Source organism: Arabidopsis thaliana, chromosome 5, assembly GCF_000001735.4.
Source record: "Arabidopsis thaliana chromosome 5, partial sequence".
Lineage (NCBI taxonomy): Eukaryota > Viridiplantae > Streptophyta > Magnoliopsida > Brassicales > Brassicaceae > Arabidopsis > Arabidopsis thaliana.
In genome coordinates this window covers 20,677,269-20,697,906 of record NC_003076.8, presented here as the reverse complement: position 1 = coordinate 20,697,906, position 20,638 = coordinate 20,677,269, and the positions used below count along the sequence as shown (strand labels likewise).

The 20,638-nt window shown below is 33.4% G+C and overlaps 5 protein-coding genes across 9 annotated transcripts; 1 reads left to right on the top strand and 4 right to left on the bottom strand.

Moving 5' to 3' along the window:
- The first annotated feature begins 673 nt into the window (after nt 1–673).
- AT5G50860 (Protein kinase superfamily protein) lies at nt 674–4,452 on the top strand. Of its 2 annotated transcripts, NM_124464.3 has the most exons (7): nt 674–1,280; nt 1,417–1,701; nt 2,269–2,586; nt 2,826–3,053; nt 3,210–3,310; nt 3,415–3,541; nt 3,803–4,452. In NM_124464.3, exons 1-7 carry the CDS (start codon nt 924–926, stop codon nt 4,127–4,129), a joined length of 1,743 nt encoding a protein of 580 aa, NP_199899.1. In that variant the 5' UTR covers nt 674–923; the 3' UTR covers nt 4,130–4,452. The 2 variants fall into 2 exon arrangements, with proteins under 2 accessions (NP_199899.1, NP_001332298.1); NM_001344911.1 differs by having other exon boundaries at nt 687–1,280; nt 3,415–4,446.
- MAB1 (Transketolase family protein) lies at nt 4,437–8,664 on the bottom strand. The gene is made up of 15 exons (NM_124463.4): nt 8,377–8,664; nt 8,195–8,241; nt 8,011–8,073; nt 7,340–7,420; nt 7,227–7,253; nt 7,066–7,128; nt 6,875–6,961; nt 6,537–6,662; nt 6,036–6,169; nt 5,874–5,946; nt 5,708–5,773; nt 5,489–5,527; nt 5,277–5,401; nt 5,065–5,179; nt 4,437–4,981 (listed from the first exon to the last, which is right to left on the bottom strand). Exons 2-15 carry the CDS (start codon nt 8,234–8,236, stop codon nt 4,931–4,933), a joined length of 1,092 nt encoding a protein of 363 aa, NP_199898.1. The 5' UTR covers nt 8,237–8,241; nt 8,377–8,664; the 3' UTR covers nt 4,437–4,930.
- A 300-nt stretch (nt 8,665–8,964) lies between these two features.
- AT5G50840 (alpha-taxilin-like protein) lies at nt 8,965–12,135 on the bottom strand. 2 transcript variants are annotated; one of them, NM_124462.4, is made up of 11 exons: nt 11,713–12,135; nt 11,556–11,623; nt 11,350–11,458; nt 11,187–11,254; nt 11,011–11,088; nt 10,424–10,488; nt 10,117–10,183; nt 9,826–10,008; nt 9,592–9,648; nt 9,396–9,491; nt 8,965–9,299 (listed from the first exon to the last, which is right to left on the bottom strand). In NM_124462.4, the coding sequence occupies exons 1-11, from the start codon at nt 12,002–12,004 to the stop codon at nt 9,168–9,170; spliced, it is 1,215 nt and encodes a 404-aa protein (NP_199897.2). In that variant the 5' UTR covers nt 12,005–12,135; the 3' UTR covers nt 8,965–9,167. The 2 variants fall into 2 exon arrangements, with proteins under 2 accessions (NP_199897.2, NP_974921.1); NM_203192.2 differs by having other exon boundaries at nt 8,985–9,299; nt 11,350–11,461; nt 11,713–12,089.
- An 881-nt stretch (nt 12,136–13,016) lies between these two features.
- AT5G50830 (nuclear polyadenylated RNA-binding protein) lies at nt 13,017–14,645 on the bottom strand. 2 transcript variants are annotated; one of them, NM_124461.4, is made up of 3 exons: nt 13,840–14,645; nt 13,603–13,667; nt 13,017–13,522 (listed from the first exon to the last, which is right to left on the bottom strand). In NM_124461.4, exons 1-3 carry the CDS (start codon nt 14,453–14,455, stop codon nt 13,358–13,360), a joined length of 846 nt encoding a protein of 281 aa, NP_199896.1. In that variant the 5' UTR covers nt 14,456–14,645; the 3' UTR covers nt 13,017–13,357. The 2 variants fall into 2 exon arrangements, with proteins under 2 accessions (NP_199896.1, NP_001032051.1); NM_001036974.1 differs by having other exon boundaries at nt 13,052–13,522; nt 13,600–13,667; nt 13,840–14,628.
- A 2,987-nt stretch (nt 14,646–17,632) lies between these two features.
- On the bottom strand, nt 17,633–18,685 carry NAC097 (NAC domain containing protein 97). Of its 2 annotated transcripts, NM_124460.4 has the most exons (3): nt 18,496–18,685; nt 18,122–18,393; nt 17,633–18,023 (listed from the first exon to the last, which is right to left on the bottom strand). In NM_124460.4, the coding sequence occupies exons 1-3, from the start codon at nt 18,680–18,682 to the stop codon at nt 17,901–17,903; spliced, it is 582 nt and encodes a 193-aa protein (NP_199895.3). In that variant the 5' UTR covers nt 18,683–18,685; the 3' UTR covers nt 17,633–17,900. The 2 variants fall into 2 exon arrangements, with proteins under 2 accessions (NP_199895.3, NP_001332095.1); NM_001344910.1 differs by lacking the exon at nt 18,496–18,685 and having other exon boundaries at nt 17,705–18,023; nt 18,122–18,469.
- Nucleotides 18,686–20,638: the final 1,953 nt, after the last annotated feature.

The window sequence follows — 20,638 nt, the reverse complement described above, 5'->3', positions numbered from 1 at the left end:
GTGTTCAAAGTCTTTTTTTTTTGGTGAGATTTGTTTAATGTAATTAAAGAGGTTGACTAAATATTTTATTTACTAATTCCTGTTTGACTGGTAAAACATTGAGCGAGTTCTACTCTCTTTGATTTTATTTTTCTTAATTGCAAATTGATAAATTAAAAGTGGAATGAGTAGTGTTATTGGAAGGGATAAGTAGTAGATAAAAGGGATAAATGTAAAAAAAAAAGGTTCTATAAAAAATATCATTAGACTGTAGAATTTCACCTTTTTAAACTGGAGATAATTTAACATCAATCTGTGCTTATTGATAAAAAATTTCTATATGCTACAAGTATTTTTGGTTTGGTTCTAATTCGATTATTTTAAATTGACTTATACATCAGAATGTACCAAAGCTTTACATGTTTTATTGGTAAAATACAACATACTGTAGATTTTATTTTTAATTCCACCAATAATGATTTTCAAATTAGTTGACAAATGCCTAGTGAGATTAAAATATACTATTACATAACACAAAAGAAAATATAAAAGCATAAAGAAACTACCAAGTCAAAATTAATTTGAACTAGAAAAAAAAGTATAACAACTTTTGGGTTCATTTTTTACAGATGACAAAAAGGGCTTTTTAACCTTTTTAACCACTTTTCTTCAGGCCTTTCTAATAAATACCAAAATTCCTTTAGCTTTTTTAAGTTACAGAGAAATGTAAGGTGAAACCACTCGTTACTTAATAAACTAGTAACGGAAAACCGCCATTTTTCACTCCTACGTGCAAAAGACTCGACTCCACTCAAAAACGCCGTCGTTTTACACAAAATCCGATTCTCACTCTCTCCAAGAGAAAAAAATCAATTTTTGAGCTCTTTCGGCGATAATGTTAAGCTAAAGAGAGAAAGCTTCACCGATTCAAAATCATTTAGCCGATGGGATGCGTTTTATGCAAAGAATCCACCGGAGACAAACGGAAACACAATAATCCCGATGAACCTCCTCCGGCAGACCTCCGTAATACGGAGGATTTACCTTCTTCTTCTTCAACCACCACCGCCGCCATTTCTGTCGAAATCGGAGAGAAGAAGAAGAAAGATTTAGATTCGATTCAGATTCAGCCGGAGAGAAGAACATGGCACACTGGCGACTTCTCCGCCGGCTCTTCTCGCCGTCCGGGGATGAGTCTCCGTACGCCGGAAGGATGGCCACCTTGGCTTATTGCTGCTTGTGGCGATTCGATCAAAGACTTAACACCTCGCAGAGCTACCACATACGAAAAGCTCGAGAAGGTAGGTAACAAAAACACTAATCATTAATAAAGTAATAATCATTACTAGGTTTGGTATAATTAGAAAGTGTTTTGTTTTGTTTTGATTAGTTTATGTTTGGTTTAATTTAATGAAGTAATGTTTTTGATTGTTATAGATTGGGCAAGGAACGTATAGCAATGTGTACAAGGCGAAAGATTTATTGAGTGGGAAGATTGTAGCTTTGAAGAAAGTTAGGTTTGATAATTTGGAAGCTGAGAGTGTTAAATTTATGGCTAGAGAGATTCTTGTGTTACGACGGCTTAATCATCCTAATGTTATTAAGCTTCAAGGTTTGGTTACTTCACGGGTTTCCTGTAGTCTCTACCTTGTTTTTGAGTATATGGAGCATGATCTTTCTGGTCTTGCTGCTACCCAAGGTCTCAAGTTTGATCTTCCTCAGGTATGACTAATGTGTTGTGTTTTTAATACCATAGACAGTGGATTATTTATCAATAGAAGATTATTAAATTAGCATGGAACAGATAAGGAAGAAGTTAATGTGTTTGGTAGTAAATTCTTGTAATGTTTTTCAGGTTTCTTTTCAAGAACAAATCACTGTTATTATGTTATGTTTTTCTATTTTTTTCTTTAGGGTACTTTTGTTTTGGTCACATATGGTAATGTTATCGTCTGATTGGTTTTGTTTCTGGTGTGCTTTTGGTGTTGCTAGAATTATTTGTCGGTGGACCCAATTTGCATTATGTTTTCTGATTGTGATGAATTTTCAACATCCTTTATGAATTGCCGTTCATTGGATTTGGTTCTTTTATTATCTCTGCATATTTGATATTTTTACTTGCTGTTAAGTTGAGTAATTACATATTAGTTTAGTATGGAAAGTACAGTAACAATGATATCAACTTGTATATGAATATACAAAAGTTGAGGTCTAAAAAATAAGCTTGATCTTTTGTCGTAATTATATCTAGATCATTCTAAATGGTGTGTTATTGTTTTTGTTCTTCAGGTTAAATGCTTTATGAAGCAGCTACTATCTGGATTGGAGCATTGCCATAGTCGAGGAGTATTACATCGGGATATCAAAGGTTCTAATCTTCTTATAGATAATGATGGAATACTGAAGATTGCTGATTTCGGGTTGGCTACGTTTTATGACCCAAAGCAAAAGCAAACAATGACTAGTCGTGTTGTCACACTTTGGTACCGTCCTCCCGAGCTTCTTCTTGGAGCTACCAGTTATGGAACTGGTGTTGATCTTTGGAGTGCTGGTTGTATTATGGCTGAGTTACTTGCTGGCAAGCCCGTTATGCCGGGAAGAACCGAGGTAAACAAAATCGTCTTTATCTTGTTTTATTTAGTCTGCTTAGGAATCTTTAGTTTCTATTAGATGATACAAATGTGTAGGCCCTGTTATTTGAGCTTGCATTATAGAGAGCAATTAATACTTCTTGGTGATTTATCTTTGAAAACCAACTGTATGATGTTGGACCACAAATGAATGTACAACCAAAAATTAATAACATTGTTGTTTACTGTTTTTCCTACCTAATTTGTTCTTTGTAGGTCGAACAACTTCATAAGATATTCAAATTATGTGGCTCCCCTTCAGATTCGTACTGGAAGAAGTACAGACTGCCAAACGCAACTCTTTTTAAGCCGCAACATCCGTACAAACGTTGTGTGGCTGAAGCCTTCAATGGTTTCACTCCATCCTCTGTGCATCTAGTTGAGACACTTCTCACTATAGACCCTGCTGATCGAGGAACTTCTACCTCGGCATTGAATAGTGAAGTGAGTAATCCTTGCCCTCCAATCTTTCAATTGTTTGACGTATGAAACTTCAAATTTTGAGTTTTTTCATTCTTTTTGGTTAGTTTGTGATCACATATTATGCAAGCAAAAGCACTTCCTGATCAAAGTGCTATATTATTTGGTTTGCATGTGCAGTTCTTTACTACTGAACCGTTACCTTGTGATCCTTCAAGTTTACCAAAGTATCCACCTTCCAAAGAACTGAATGTAAAGCTGAGGGACGAAGAGTTAAGAAGGTACTTAATTTTACATCTTTTATGTGTTTTCTTGATGCTTATGCTATCAATTAGACTGATGTGTAATCGGTCTCTTCTCGTGGCTGCATTCATTGTAATTCTAGGCAAAAGGGTCTTGCTGGAAAAGGTAGTGGTATTGATGGAGCTAGAAGAATAAGGTATCGAGGGGATCGCACTGGGCGAGCTATTCCAGCCCCAGAAGCTAATGCCGAGAGTCAAGCAAACTTAGATGTAAGAAAATCCTCATCTTATCCCATTTATACTCATGGACACGCACATAAACACACAATCTTCATATGAGCATATATATATATATATATTCCTCAACGCATTCACTAGTTTTAGTCACACTGCTTGCATCAAGTTATTGAGAATACATGCATATGCATAGGCTTATAGATCAGCTATACATGTCAATTATCTAGCATGGTATTTTTTCGTTCCAATGCAGAAGATTCTGTAATATTGCCCCTTGCTAATGTGTGTTTGCAGAGATGGAGATCGATATCACAAACAAATGGAAAGAGCAAGAGTGAGAAGTTTCCGCCTCCTCACCAGGACGGTGCAGTTGGGTACCCATTGGAAGATCTATCAAAGAAAACCTCAGTATTTGGTGCAAAGACTGAGACTTCTTTTGGGTTATCGAGATCATTAAAGTCTGGGGAAGGGACATCAATGAGAAAGATTTCAAACAAAGACGGGGCTCGTGGGGCTTCTTCTAGAAAGTACATATGGGGACTTAAACCTCCTCCAGCACTCGGGCTATCGATGGACTTACTTTTCAGGAGCAGATCAGAAGTTTTTGGGATCCGGAGATAGGAAAGATGATTGAGAAATGAGTTGGAGTTATATTAGTGCATCAAAATAAGAGATTGCTTCCGTTTCAAGAGAGAATGGTTGAAGGAGTTCAAATTCTTTGTAGCAGAATAGAGTGCACAAATAGAAAATGTGATTTTGACTCTGATGTAAAAACATAATTCAGGTAGCTTTAGAATCCTACTTTTAAATTGTATAGTTTTTGAAATGGATTTTGAGGCTTCCAAGATTGGTCTTGTGATAAGAGTGTTGCTAAAAATTGTCGTGAATAGATGTTCAAACATTTTGATTGCTGCTTCAAATATTGGAACTTGTTTAAATTCGTTTTCATCAACATTTTTTTTCCACACCAAAGCTTTTTCCTTTTTTATCCATAGGTTGATCAATAGCGTTTAAATCAAATTACAATTATATCACCAAAAGTATATGCTAAACGTCATTGGAGGTTAACTCACTAATACCGTTTTCAAAAATAATAATACGAGAATAAAAGAATATCAGACATGAATTAGGCACACCTCATTCATTATTTGATGGAAAAACAGGTGTTGTGAACTCCTTTACTAGCATTCTCGATCAATTTTTATCAATTAACCCCAAAGATTAGAATTATCAATTTGGGAAGGGACAAAAAGAAAAACGAAAACCGCTGCAGTAAAGAATAATAGCAAAAGATGAAATAAATCACGAGGAATGGTGGTTTCTTATAGCAAAAGTGAGAGACAGAGAGATCATTTTTCTCCTTTTTTCTTATTTTCCTTTCCCTTTAAAGATCAAAGAAGAAATGTGTTGATGTTGACGATTTTATTTCGATCTGTAACAAGCTCTCTTTGATGCACGAACGATGTCCTCTATCTGCAGAATCATTTCATCTCAAATTCATTAATAACAGACAAAATTGAACCAAGTTTTCGATGCAAAGAAGGGACAAAACAAACCTGAGGAAGAGCCAATCTCTCTAGGTTAGCTGCATACGGCATTGGAACATCAGCTCCTGCAATCCTCTCGACCGGTGCATCCAAGTACGAAAAGCTCTCTTCTACAACCGACGCACTGATCCATTACGGAAAAAGTTTAATCCGTGTTTTAAAACTATTATACAATCCAGGTGATAATAAGATCTCTATTGAATTAAGGAATTGAAGTTAACCAAATTTCTGCACAGACTCCATGTTGTGGGAAACCTTCTTCAACTGTTACCAATCTACTCGTTTTCCTCACTGAAGCATTGATGGTGGCTCGGTCAAGCGGACGGATTGATCGAAGATTTATTACCTAAGCATTTTAACAAAGAAAAAAGTTCAGAGTTCACGTATCAGATTTAAGCAGGTTTACAAGAGAGAAATCTAAAAATCTTCATACCTCAGCACTTATTCCCTCTTCTGCGAGCTTCTCAGCTGCCTAGAATCAGGTACATTAAATAAATAATTCAAAGACGGAACAAAGAGAAACACCAGTTTGTAAAAACAAAGCATGTGAGGCAAAACAACATCCAAAAGGAATATTTGAGCTATAGCCATAAAACTAGCAAGAACGTTCTCAGTTTTAATTACTAAAAGGAAAGTGGAGGAAATGGCAAACCTTGAGGGCGAAACCGACCATCTTCGAGAAAGTTACTATCGTTACGTCCTTTCCTTCTCGTTCAATCTGTTATAGGCAAAGACAACATTAAAGCATCCAACTGCTAGATAGAAGAAAGATGAAAGAGACACATAAGAAGAAGACAATAGATACTGAGTGACAGTACCTTGGCTTTGCCTATGGGAAGACAGAAACTTGAATCAAGGGCTTCTTCTGAAATAGGGAATGATTCACCATATCTGCATGATGAAATCAATTTAAGGAGGTACTGATATGAGACCGTAGGCTCTAATCACATGCAAGAACTCAAATTAGGAATACTACTTACAGTAACTCGTTTTCAAGGAAGACAACAGGGTCAGGGTCTCTAATGGCAGCTTTAAGAAGACCACGAGCATCTTCAGCTGAATACGGAGCAAGGACTTTCAAACCAGGAACTGAGGCATACCACGCTGCATAGCACTACAAGATATAGAAGAAAAGCTCCATTTAACATCGAGATACAGTTACAAGGCCACAAGCAGTCATAAACACAGATAACTTGTGTATCCTTGAACTGATCATATTAAACATTCTACGCCCCACAGAGTCATAGTTTCATGTGTGTGTAATCTTACTTAGAGAAACAGTTGCATGCTACTGTGATAGGAACCTTTATCTTAATCAATCAGTCAATGCCTCAATTATTTAGGGGAAATTTGATCAATGTTAAAGTAAAAGCCAGCTCCATCATCCTATATGAATATCTTTATCAGTTTAGTAGCTGAAGGTCTCTTTTGAAAGAATGCAAAGTAACAAATTATTCAATTTTTTTTGGGTGAGCGTTTACCTGAGAATGTTGAGCTCCAACACCAGCAGCAGCACCATTGGGTCCTCTAAAGACGATGGGTACATTTATCTGTCCAGCAGACATGTAATTTGACTTTGCAGCGGAATTGATGATATGATCAATTGCCTGAAAGAAGATTACTAGATATTAGGATACACATTGGGAAATAATTAGAACTTTAGTGCACTTTAATGTCCGAAAGAAGATAAAGTGTACGATAACTGGAAACATATTGCACCAGAGTGCATGATCTGAGTAACGCAACAATTATGCATAATCAAGTCAAAGAAAGAGGCAAAATGTAGTATTCAAAGAATATAACAAAAACCAACGCTAACCTGCATAGAGAAGTTAAACGTCATAAATTCTACAACGGGCTTTAAGCCAGCATAGGCAGCACCAACTCCAATTCCAGTAAATCCAGCCTAAAACATGGTTAAACGATAACTGTCAGAAATCTTCTCAATCAAGAAACATGGAAATAAGGATTGAGACTGCAGTACAAGATAATAGTATAAGAATTCCAAACCTCAGTAATAGGGGTATCGTAAACTCTCTCAGGACCATATTTCTCCAAAAGGCCTTTAGTGATCTATGAGTACATGATAGACCTCCAGCATCAGATCAGGGTCAAAACAAGAGAAATTTAACTGGAAAATATCTATTTCCATCAGGTCAAATAATTCTAACCTTGTAGGCACCTTGATATTGGCCAACCTACAATAACAAGATAAAAGATGAGATATTGATATCTGATTAGAAATTGCAAGATGAATTTATCAAACATGTTAGCTGCAACTAACCTCTTCACCCATGACAAATACTTTAGGATCAGCAGACATTTCCTCATCAATTGCAGAATTTAGAGCATCTCTGACTGTCATCTAAACAATGATTTGCACAAAAAATTGTAAGCAATATTACAATATTTTGGGAAATTCCACATACAAGGAGAAATATGTTTGACAAATATTAACAAAGACTGACGGCCGTATCAGCTTTATCAACTATATGAAAAAAAAATTGGGTTCTCGAAACGTAAATTAAAATCTAACTTAAGCTACACTTGTTGGGATTCTAAATGTCACTACACTATTTATGTGAGTCAGCTATCAATCCACCATTTTCAATGTCAGAACTAATGAGAGAAAGCTAATAGGCTTAAACATCTATGCAATGATTATCGACCCTTGCGCTTCTTGGATGCTCACAGTTTACAAAATCAAAAAACATCCAATATAGCTAAACTCGACATTTCGGTGAACACAAAAAAAAAAGTAATCGACATAGTTTGCAGAAGACAACATTAAGCTATCATCCAAAGAAAAAGTTTAGAGTAGAAAAGTGGTTTGGCAGACATTAACAGCTCTAATCATCCTAAATTGACCACAATTATCTTCCAATAGCTCATTAAAACCAAACCTGTATAATAACGCTTCTAAACCATCCGAAAATTCAATAAAAGACATTTTACCTCTTTTGCACCAGCTGCATAGCTCCTAGCAGAAACCAATGCGAATCGCGTCCTCCTAAGAGTCTGATCAAAAACCAAATTTCGAAAATCAGAAAACAAAATCCGAACCTAAAAATCTCCCAAGTAAAAATCTCAAAATCGTAATCGCACTGAAACAAATAAAAGGAGTAAAAAAGTCTCATACCGAAGCTCCATCGATGGCTCTTTGCCTCAAGATTCCCAACATTCTCTCTGATTAACAAACAAAAAGCAACAGTAATCGCAGGATCAAAAGCCCCGTAGATCTAACAATCATCGGAAATTGAATAGAGAAATCATAAATCCGGAGAAACAGAGTAGATCAACATCGGAGATAGATTTGATTACCTGAGCTTTGTACGATCTAACCACGCCGGCGAAAAAGTGAGAGACGGCGGATTAAGAAGAGAGCAGATACGACTCAAAGCGTGAGCGAAAGGGCACTGTTTTTTTGTTGTTGTTCTAAAACACAACGAAATGATTTCAATTAGCTGAATAAATGAGAGAGTAGGTCTTCTTCATCGAATTGTACAGGAGCCGTCCGATTAATATCTGCTGGTCATGATCGATGGTTGACATTTCGTTATATACTTTTTCTTTTCCAATATTATATTATTCCATTTGATGTTGTTGAAGTTTGTAAAGGAAAGTGGATGTGACCAAATTTAATTTGACGTTATACTTATTTTAATTCAGAGAGATTCGCTTTTTTTAACTAACCGAATCCATAAAGATGCAAACCGAATCATAATCCATATCGGTTTAACTTTTCTTCGGTTCAAATGGTTCGGTTCGGTTTGGTTTAAGATTGCAAAGAATCAGCTGGTCATTATGGCAGATGTTGAAGTAGCTATTCTTCTCCAAATCGGTTGTGAACTTAGTGAATGCAGAATCATTCTCTTGTGAACCTGGAGATTTGCAGAAGCTGCAGCTGAATTAACTATTATCAATTTGCATTTTGTGAGATAAAATGGACTTAGCTCGCAAAAGAGCAGAATCAATATGATGTGATATGTTTCTACATTTTAAAGTGAATTTGGAGTCTAATTGTAGTTTTGTAATCTGAAGTGCTAATTAGTTCAAAACTCTGACAAAGAAAAAAAGAGAGCAAAACACTGAATTCATAGTCTCTCTCTGTTTCATGGTTGAACAGCAGAATCAGTACTGTTAGTTTCTTTCTGTTTTCTTTCAGCTTGAAGGGATCTGCAAAGTGATTCAAGCTTGTCTTTCTGTTTCTTTGTCTTCTCCAACAGTTTCTTCAATCTTTCACGCTGTTCAAGGTCAACCAAAAGTGTGATTTTACTGGTTTCATAACCAAAATCTACAAACCCTTAAAGATAGTGAGAGAACAGACGGTTTTGTTTTACCTCTTCGACGAGTTCTATGAGAGTGATATCCGACTTCTCAGTTTTGTTTTTCAAGAATGCGTTTTCTTTTCTGAGTTCTTTGATTGCTTTTGACATCTACTCAAAAAACCAATAGAGACAGGATCAAGTTAATAAGATCACATAAATAGCACTTATGATCTTTCAAAGAACCTCGAAGGTATAAAACTGTTATTACCTTATCGATTTCTTGTTTGAATGTTTCAAACACCTCATTGCTCTTAACCAACGCGTCCTGCATAACCAAACAGCCTTTCACTTTACAGTCTTTTCATATAATATCAGTAAAAAACATATCTTAAGAGAGTATTGTATCACACCCAAAGCAAGCAATCTTATTATCTGTGATCACAGTGCATCGAGAAAACGATTAAGACTTATTTAGGAAGTGTAAAAGGGGAAGAGAGCAGACCTGGAACTGCTGGAATTTATCTCCATCAGAAGTCAGCTGCAACCGCAAATTTTTCTCAGTAGACAAAAGCTGAGAAACTTGATCTGCGTAAACTTTCATCTGAGATTGTTCATGGATGAGTTTCTCCTCGTGCTGTTTAATTTTTAAAGCAGAGATCTGTAGCTCAAGTGTTTTCTGCTTCAACTGTCCATTCGAAAATGAGATGTTGTCAAGTAGACATCGCAGTTAAGCCAATTATTTTGGCTAAATCATGCTTCATATATAGTTGGAAAAAACGAATAATTTAATTACCCTTTGCTCATGTTGTTGTTCTGAAAGCATAAATTGATCAGCCAGGTGCTTCAACTTCGTCCTTAACCTGGAGATTAAGAAACAAACCCATTGTAATTAGAATGGACCTTTATAATATGTTACTGAGCTGATACAAGCAAAGCCGTTTTAAAAGCAATACACATGTAAGAATATAGTTTCCAGAATGTGGGCGAGCATATTCATACTGTATTAACTTAAACTGCAACAAAACTATACATATATAATAAACATACTATAATTTTCCTACTCCAAATGAACATGTTATGATTGAGTTCTTTCCGCTTACATCTCATTTTCTTTGAGTTGCGTGAGGCTTTCATTCTTTTGCTCGTCCAACTTAATGCTCACATCCTATAAACAAAAGAGGATTAGGAAGGTAGAGAGCATAAGAAAAAAATCAATCAAATAAATTCTGATTTTGTTTTTGTAAGTTTTTGATGTTGCAAAAGCCTGCAAGCAATTCATCAAACTTAGTTCTATCAATCTGTAACTTGAAACCAATATGGACAATTTTCTACTTTGTTTAGTTCCAATTATTTCCAAGGACTAAATTTTAGTGTAGATCGGTACTAACATTTGCCAATGTCAGTGTAGAGAGTTTCAGAAAGAAGAAAAAGATATTGCCATGACTGTCCAAAGCATATAGCACGGAAGATTAAAGGAGATAATATCCTAAGAAAATATAACAAGGATCAATAAATGATGTGCATTTAAGATTTGCATACTTAGAAACACAAAACAAAGCTATTATCCAATACTTGTTCCTCTCTAAAACTGCCAATACCGACGGCAAAATGGCTCAAATTTCTATATTCAGCAAAGATCAAAACCCTGGGAAGAATTCACATCGAAAGAAAAATGTGTTCAACTTACCATTATAGCATCCTGGAACTTTGTCGATAAATCCGATCTTAAAGTCTGTCCCTCAGTTGAAACCCTCTTGCATTCTTCCTGTTATACAAAGGAACATTTAGTTTACACACCAAAAGGTTAGTTCCTCAAAACAAGACACACCAAGTAGAGTAAGCAAGAAGAAAGAAAGAACAAACCATTAACATTTTGTTCTGACGTTGTAACTCTCTACAAAGTGATTCAAGCTTGTCACGAACAGTAATAGCTACGGTTAAAAACAATAATGATGAGTACAGACTATAAAGCATTAAACGATGAAGGTAACACAAAACTAGTTTGGTTTTATTGATATCCTATTACCAGAATCTCTTTCAGAAAGGACTTGCTGATACTTGAGCATAAATTCCAAAAACTCTTTCTCTGATTTGAACATATTCTTTGAACCCTTACGCTTGCTCTCAACCACCTCCTGCTTTCAATATCATCAGCACACAAATCAGATACATCATCTTCAACATATATTCTTCTCAAAGCAACAAGATTGAAGAACTCATCAAAATACTGACTTGTTTTTTGGGTTTGAGTGAATCCATTTCCTTAGACAAGGTTGAATTTTGAGTTGACCCTTCTGACACTAACTCAAACAAAAAGCAAAGAAACAAACTTTAGGTTACAAAAGAAGCAAATTCCTATAAAGAAATTAAGCTTCACATTTTCACTCACATGTTTGAGAAATAGGAGGAGAAGCTTCTTTTTCTTTCTGCTCGAACTCTAACTCAAGCTTGATTGATTCTTGAATTAGGTCAGCTACTTCGTCATCTTCATTACCATCAGTTTCACACAACGGAACCGGAAAAGTTCTTGGCTTCTCTGTTTTCTCGATCGCAACAGTTTCATGGTTTGTTGTTTCTTCCTGGGTCTTGGGAGAATTGAGAGGCGGCTCTGTTGCGCCGTCGACGAATCCATCGGGTAAAGAATCGACTTCAGGGAGCAAATTCGAGTGCGGTGACTCCATTTTTTGAGTCTGGATCTGATGAAACCTAATACGAAGAAAACCCAAATATCTTACAACAATTCTGATAGGTAAGTTTAAATTTGTTCTTTCTTTTAGATTCGTTTGTAAAATTTTATTTGGTATAAAATCTTAACAATAAAACCAAAAAAAAGAAAAAAAAAATCTAATTTTGACTAAATTAAATGTTGTTCGTTGTTATTCAATTAATAACTTTAAGTGTTAATAATTGATTTCTTCATAGAAATGTTGAAATAAAGTGTTATTGGTTTTTTAAATTTGAGTATCATCATTATCACGTGACTTTGAAATTCAATTTTATTTGATTAATAAATGTTTGGAAATGATCAACTAAAGAAATGGTGTTACATTCAAGTTTGATAAATTCTTATTGATGCTTCGTTTACACAGAGAAATGTCAATTCGAACCGAAAGCATATAAAAATTTGGTCTCGCAACTTAGACCAACTTCAATAGTAATTTTTTAGTAGAAACTCATACAATTAAAAAAATATATATATTTAAAAGTTAAAAAAATATATATATGTTTTAGAAACTACATGAATTCTATATGCGGGAGGTACTCTTAGTCATTACTGACAAAGATCTCAAATTGGGCTTAACTCGGATAAACATGATCATAAACAAATTTAGTTTGAAAACCATTTTTTCTTTTTTATAAAACTCAACAAAAAAAAGTTAAAAATTTAAGAGGCCATCATTGATAAAACTTTCAACTAATTAATTTTGTCTAAATAAACTTTCAAATTATCAAATTTGAACTTGGTTATTAATTAACTAATGGTCAACGATAATTTTGTTCTGAATAATATACCGTTTTTGACGACATATTAATATAAACTCTAAAAAATAAATTAAAAATTGTATTTTAGGATTTGTAATTAAGATTTTTATCTTTCCTATTATGACTAACACTTGTGCATTCCGAAAACAAACGGAATTCACAAAGTTCAATTACTTACACCTTTTAGTGTGTTTTTTCTTCTATAATTGCAGTTTCCTATATGTTACTCTAATTTTATTTTCATTGGTTAATGTAACAATAAATTTGACATTTAGACAACACTTTTTTTATTGCACAAGTTCAATTAATTACATCTTTCCACGTGGAAAAAAGTAAATTCGTCAAACACTAACTTAATTATCCTGATCAAAGAAAGCAAAGGTGAAGAAGAAGAGGTTGTACAAATTCTGAAACAAGCGTCTCTTAAAACAAATCAAAGGTCTAAAATCGTAAGGTGGTTTTGATTATTCATCGTGATCCCGTACGTACACCACACCATTCTTACTTCAACAAATCAGTCAATGCAAAGATGGCAAACATATTTTGATCGATCACTGGCTCGATTTCTCTTGCACCAAACGAGAATGAGTGTTTCCCATGCATCCTCCACCTGCATAGCACGGCGCAGTCACATTTGCTAAATACTTCCTCGGCAATGCGATTCCGAACCTCTTTCCTCTTCTTTCTTTTTTCTCCTTTTTGACAATGCTTCCGTCCTATAGAAATACAAATATATCATTGTTAGAGATCCTCATAGATCAAATAATCAATAATGTGAATTAATGTGATTGACCACCTCTTTTATCTCTGTCGTGACGCTTTCGGTTTCCATCGACTTTCTCGCGTCTTCTACATCTTTTTCTGCAATAGTGAATGGATAAATTGTTTCAATAACGAAACTACATAATATAACAAGCATTTCATATATAAACATATATATGTCTCTAACAATGCATGCATCCATATACAAATACAAATAGTAAATGATTTATACATGTATATATGTGTGTTTGTATAAGAACATATGATTTACCTTCATCATCATCATCAGAAGGAACATCGACGCAATAAACCCTAAAGCTTGGAGATCCAGGACCAATCATTCTCTCATCAAAGTTGTTGATACTCCCTTCATCAACATCATGATTCTTACCATCATCTCCTTCCTTCTTAACATTGATGACGACCACATCATCATCATGATTTTCCTCCTCTTGCTTCTTCACAACCTCTTTATTTTCCTCCTCTTGTTTCTCCACAACATCTTGATGATGATTGTCCTCTTCTTGTTTGTTCACAACTACTTCTTCCTTCACCTCTTTAACATCATCTTTGGATGGAATCTTTTCATAAATAACCTCTTTCTTCTCTTCTACATTATGATCAGGCGCCGGAGCAACCTTAGCGGACGCCTTCAAGCTACCGTCGTTCTCCTCCGTATCTTCTCCGTCCTCGGAAGAGTTATGCCTAAGAAGCTCTTTCTTAGACAACGTCTGGCTCCCTTTCAAGACGCCTGCATGGCTCCGTTTCTTCATCTCCTCTAACCTTCGCCGGAGAAGGGGACGTATTCCCGCTGGAAGTGGCACAACCCCGCCTTCTTCCGCCCTTGTCGTCGCCACACCTCCAAGCCTCGAGCCACCGCAACCCATATTAATATATAAATAAACTAACAAATTGATGGTGTAATCGCCGCCACCAAAAAGATCATAAGGTGGCCGGTGGGTGGCCGGAGAAGATTTTAGAAAATAGGCAAAGGAGAGGAGAGAAGAGAGCCAATGAGTTGGGAGGATGATGAATGAATGATAATATTTAGGAATCCGAGAAGAAGAAGCGAGAGAATGTGAGATTATTAAAGGGTTGAGATTGTGTGATGTTGATTGGTTAGTTACGATTTGTTTGCTAAATTTGGTAAATAGTGATTTATTTAGGCAAATACATGAGTTGGTTTAATTTTTATCTAAGTGACATCTTCATTCTTATTGTCATGTGTGACTATTACCGTTCGTCTCTAATGAATTTGCAGATAACTTTGATGTCTAAATAACTGTATTGGTCACATGACTCATAACATCATTAATGTCTCCAAGATTATTTGTTTAGTCAAGAAAAAACCCCGAAAAACGGAAAGTCTTTTGTGAGGGTTAATCTAAAGACTTCTTGTTCTACATGAAATTGGATGGTTGCAAACTGATAATGTCTTAGTAATAATTAAGTCCAATTAATTATGCATAAAATCATATTGTTAAATTATATTAAAATTGTGGTGATTTTAATCTTAAGTATGGTGATAGTTGTCTTCGCTTCTACACCATCCATGCATATTGCATACATATTGCTCATCAGCCTAAATTAATCAAATGCGATCACAACTATATCCTCTCATTTTTTGTATCAAATCAAGTCAATAACCCCCACGAGTTTACCATGTATTTATTTTAGGAAATTCTATATTTAGAAATCTTGAATTCAAAACAAAATATACTAATGATGAAGGAGCATCTCCATTGCATATAAAAGGAGAGGGTCTTTAGCTATATTAAAAAAATTATAATTATAAGATATGAATAATTAAATATAAAAGGGTCTTTAAATTTGAGACATCTCTCTCCAAAATGTCTCTATAAAGACATTTGAGACATTGTGTCTTAAATATAAAGATACCCAAACATTAAAATATTATACTTTCTTTTACATATCCTACTATATTATTTGGAAAGTACATTTTAAATATAACATTAATTTTTTAAGTAATTACATAGGTATATCATTAGAAATAAAATTTTAAAGAGTAAATTAATTTATCTCTTTAAGGATTAAAAAGTCAAATACTAATTTAATTAATTAAATTTAATTAAAAAACGAAATACATTATTAATTTTCAAAAATAATAACCAATCAAGATCAACATATAAGATTTGATATTTAAATTTTAATTAATTTAATTAAATTTAAAAAAATACATTATTAATTTCCAAAAAAGTAACCTATTAAAATCAACAAATTAGATTTTATATCTAAATTATCATATTAATTTTTTATTAATTATTATAGTTCACTTCTCATCTTTATATGATTCTATTTTTGCGAAAAAATAATATCATCATTATAAAAAAAAAATTAGAGTTTTTTCGCATATGCCATAATTTAAATTTTTAAAAACAAATATAAACTGTTCAATACATGAAAAAATATTATAAAGGGTGAAAAATAGATTTAAGAAAACTTTCTACTGAGTAACGGGTCATAATTTGAAATATTTATATTCAATTTCATACATATTATATTGAAAATTTATAATCTTATATACTATAATAATTAATAACATATTAGATTTTTTTATGTGTATGATGTGATTCAATTTTTAATACAAGCTGGAAAATCCTAGAATTGACGGGTTTAGATCGATATTAATACAAGATGGTATACTACATGTGAAACTCTTAAATTAACAATTAAACTACAAGTGTCTAATTATAAACACTAAACAATATACATAATATCAACAAAACATATACAACTCACAGTTTACTATACATTTAAAATCAAATAAAATAATATCATATATTTTTAAATCATCTTTACAATAAAAGTTTTTAGTTTAACTAAAATATAAGCCTACCTGCGGTATACTGCAGGTTAATATCTAGATTATAAGGTTTATTGGATCTAAAGACGGGTCATCAAAGATTTCCTAAACTGAAGCAAAATATACTGAATACTCAAATATCTATCTGTTACCAAATTATAAACAAATAAGTTCGTAAAACAATTTAATATTTTATATATATAATCAATTAAATCTTAATCACATAAAAATTAGCACAAAAAAAAGTATTCAACAATTAAAAAATTATCAAATCTCTGTGTTATATAAGTTTTGATACTATATTCGAATAAAGTGTAATATACCTTTTCAATTTGTATTCTTTAACTAATTTAAGCTAACTAATATATTTGCTAATCTTTTACCTATCAAAACCGACTATCGTTTCTTATCTCTATAGTATTTTTGCAAGACTTTTTTGGTGGATTTGGGTAAAAGTGCATTCGGGTCATATGGTACATTCCCCTATTAAATAAATATGGTGTACTCCTATTTATTAGCTAAAATGTTTAGATTATAATTCAGAGTCATATCATTAATAAAATTAATATTAATAAAATAAATGGCTTTTTGGCAAGACAGATTTGGAGTGACGGGTTTTTGAATCAACATTAATAAAAAAGTAAAATATAATTAATCCACCGTTTCAATACTGGTTAAATATTTAATTTATTATTTTTTAAGACCACTAATATTAAACATATCAAATCATCCTAATTTAGAAAAGATTATATAAAACCGAAAATATTATGTAGTATGTATAATGTTACTATATATAAAATTAAACTATAAAATATAAATGTATTAGAGAATGATATAATTTGCAAAACTTTTATATATAAAAATAATTCTTAAATTTTAAAAATTACTTTTTTAAAAAAAAATCACGGGACGGGTAAAGAAATTATACAACAGGTTTTATTTTGGAATTGGATTATATGGTGGATGTATTTGAATCAATATTTATAAAATTTTAAAATATTATTAATATGCTGTTTTAATAGGGGTTACAACTTCAGTTTTTTAAAAATTGTCTCATGGATTCGTGGTATAGCGTTACTTAATAATAATTATAAACTGTAAAATATAAATATTTTATAAAAATAAAATTTGCAAATTTTAATATATATTACTTTTAAAAAATAAATCGTCCCGCGGTATATCGCGGATTAAAATCTAGTTGTATTTATATTGTGGGAAGACCTCCTCATGTGATGTTGGATGGATTGGTCTAACGGACCACTAATAATATATATATATATATAATTGGACAAGAACAAAATAAAACGGGAGAGTGAAAGCAACTTGTGGCATCTTTCACCACATCCTCAATTACATTCCATTCCATTCCAAAGGGCTTGGAAGACAATAAGACAAATCATGCATATATATTTCATTTAGATGTTCCCTAATATCCTAACAATAGTAACTAAATTCAAACGATTCACCACAAAACCAAGTACATATATTTATGGCATCAACCTCGGTCGTCACCGGCTTTGAATAACTTCCTCGCCATCAGACTCGTCAGACTCGTGCTCATCCTCCACCATCTCTTCATCATTCTCTTCCTTCACTACGACTTTCACCGCCCTCCATTTTCCTACCTCACCCTTTAAAACCCAAAACATTGATATAGTTAGCTCTAAACTATTACTTACAACAAAAATATATGTTATAGAAAAAGATAAAAGTCCAATGAGTGACTCACCCGAGGTAGAGGGGACGATGACCACCTTGTAGCTCTAGAGGAAAGAAGTCGGAACTCGTACATGATCCATGGAGTTATTGTCCCTCGAGGTTTTTTTCCAATAAAGAAAGCAAATGTCTTTCTCCTTCCTTCTAAATGAATACAATCACGACCACCAGCCTCCATTACTTCCTCTTCTTCACACTCTTCCCAATAACCGGATAACGTCTCTCTTCCCTTCCTCTCTCGCTCTTCCTTCTTCACGAAGTAATACACTTCCTTGTTCTTCTCTCCTACAACAAAAGTGTACGTACAACATTCACTAAACCACATTTTTCAATACATTTGACGTGATATGGTATAGTAATTATTAGAGAGAAGAGTTTGTAGCAAACCTAGCAAGTCCCATGGATCAACATTGCAAGAACGGAGCTCAGGGAGATCGAAGTCCATTGGACGGTGGAGGACCTTCTTGGCGAGATACTCGAACACAAGATCTTCATCATCGGGATCGAACCGAAACCCGGGAGGGAGTCTCATGCTTCTTCCGTTCATGGCAAATCTCTGCGCAGAAATGTCCATTGCTTTCTTATGAGTATCCTTTGTGTTTGGTTTAGGTTGTTTATATATACTTATGAGTGTGTCACCTTTAGTTTGGCAAAAGCGGATTCTGCTTTTCCTTTAGATACTTTTTACGTACTACTATTAATTTCAAGAGATAAATAGATAAAAAAAAATTGATAACTGCAAATTCAGAGATCGTAGATTGGTTTCATTTTTGTTTATTTAAATGCGAGGATCATCATAACAAATTGTGGTGCATGTACCCATGCAGTCAACGTTGTTAAGGTTTTGAATATAGCGAGTATTCAAAAATATCTTTATTTTTTTGGTAAAGATAATCTAGTTCCTTTTTCGTTTTCCTGGGCAAAGGTAATTATTTATTTTTTCAACCAAAACGAAATAAACAAGATTTAAGTTCCAAAAGCCTAGATCCACGCTGATTCATTACCATATAAGTACATTCAACATCAATAACTAAAACGAGCACATTTCTAACAATTGGCCCAGAACTAATTTTAACATGCATTTGAAATTTTATTTTTCATAAGCCGATCGGTTAGCCCAGGTAAAAATACACGTAAGTGTTTAGAGTGGATTTAAACCCGAAAAATTACCACAGTGTTTATTCCAAATCTGAAATGTTTTCACACCGAAAAAGAAAACAAACCTTTATGTTAGGGACCTTACACATGTTTAGGGACTAGTGTATATATCATCCATGTAAAAATATCCATGCGACCCTTTTTTTTTCTTATAGTAATGTCGGAATGATATACGAATTATAGATATGAATGTACATAAATAAGCGAAAGTTTTGGACGTACGTTCAACCTATAATTTTGTAGTAAAATCATTTCTTGGTATAAATTTATACGTGGAAAAGGAAAACTTATATCATCGAGGAATCAAAATTTTCTTTGTCTTTATCATTTGGCAAGTGAAATAATAATGTCGGGATACAATACATTTTTAAAACAATAAATTTAAGTAAATATGCATAAGCAATGATTAAGAAATAAGAAAAATATAAGAAAGTATATTCAGAAAACAAAAGTGAATTTGAAAGAGAGTCCAAGTCGATCCCAACTTAAAGATTTGAGAAGCTGACTTAACGAGTAAGTTATTAGATGTTGGTCTGACTCAATTTTCTACTCTCATGCACTTCTTTAATTTCAATTATTTTAGATAAATTATTGTATATATGTGTGTCTTTGGACTGGTGACTTGCCTTTTATCCTTCCTTTTTTTCCTTGGATCAATAAAGCTCCCAAAGCCCCCACCAAACCAAAGTTGTTCCAATTTTTTGCTTCAACTTTCCAGCATCAGCCTTTGATTTTTACAAATAGCATTTTAGGTTTAGTCCTCTTTGTATAATGTTATGTTTTATACACTAGAAATAAAGGTTACATAATTTGTCTTTCGAAAGACTAAGAAAAGAAAATGAAATGGATTAAAGATGATTGTTTCATTGTTAAGGAATCGAGATTAGTTTAATTGGTTGGAACTTGGAAGAGAGTATTCATCAGCTTTCTTTTGCTGAATCTTAATTCGAATGCAACATGACTAGCTTATATTTGATAAATATTTTAAATTGTTAACATCTAGCTTTAATTCTAGTCCAAAATTTCTCTATATAATTTTCATGTGTTGAAAGTAGGCAAAGCTCTATTTGTTTTATATTCATAAAGGATATAGAAAAAGCTTTAAATTTGTCAATTTAGAATCATATGTCTTACTCCTCCCACGCAGCATTTTGGATTTGGTACTTTTCTTCACCTCGAAGATGTTGGCTTTCCATTTCCTTTATTTGTTTGTTTTCAATCTTCTTTTTACTTTAGATTTTGATGATTTAGCGACATTTCTTAAGCAACGACATACATAAATGAAAAGTTTCATTTCTTTATAACTTAGTGTTGTCAATTGATGGTTGATATTGATATGGTACAAGCACCATCTTCATGTTCAATTATTCTT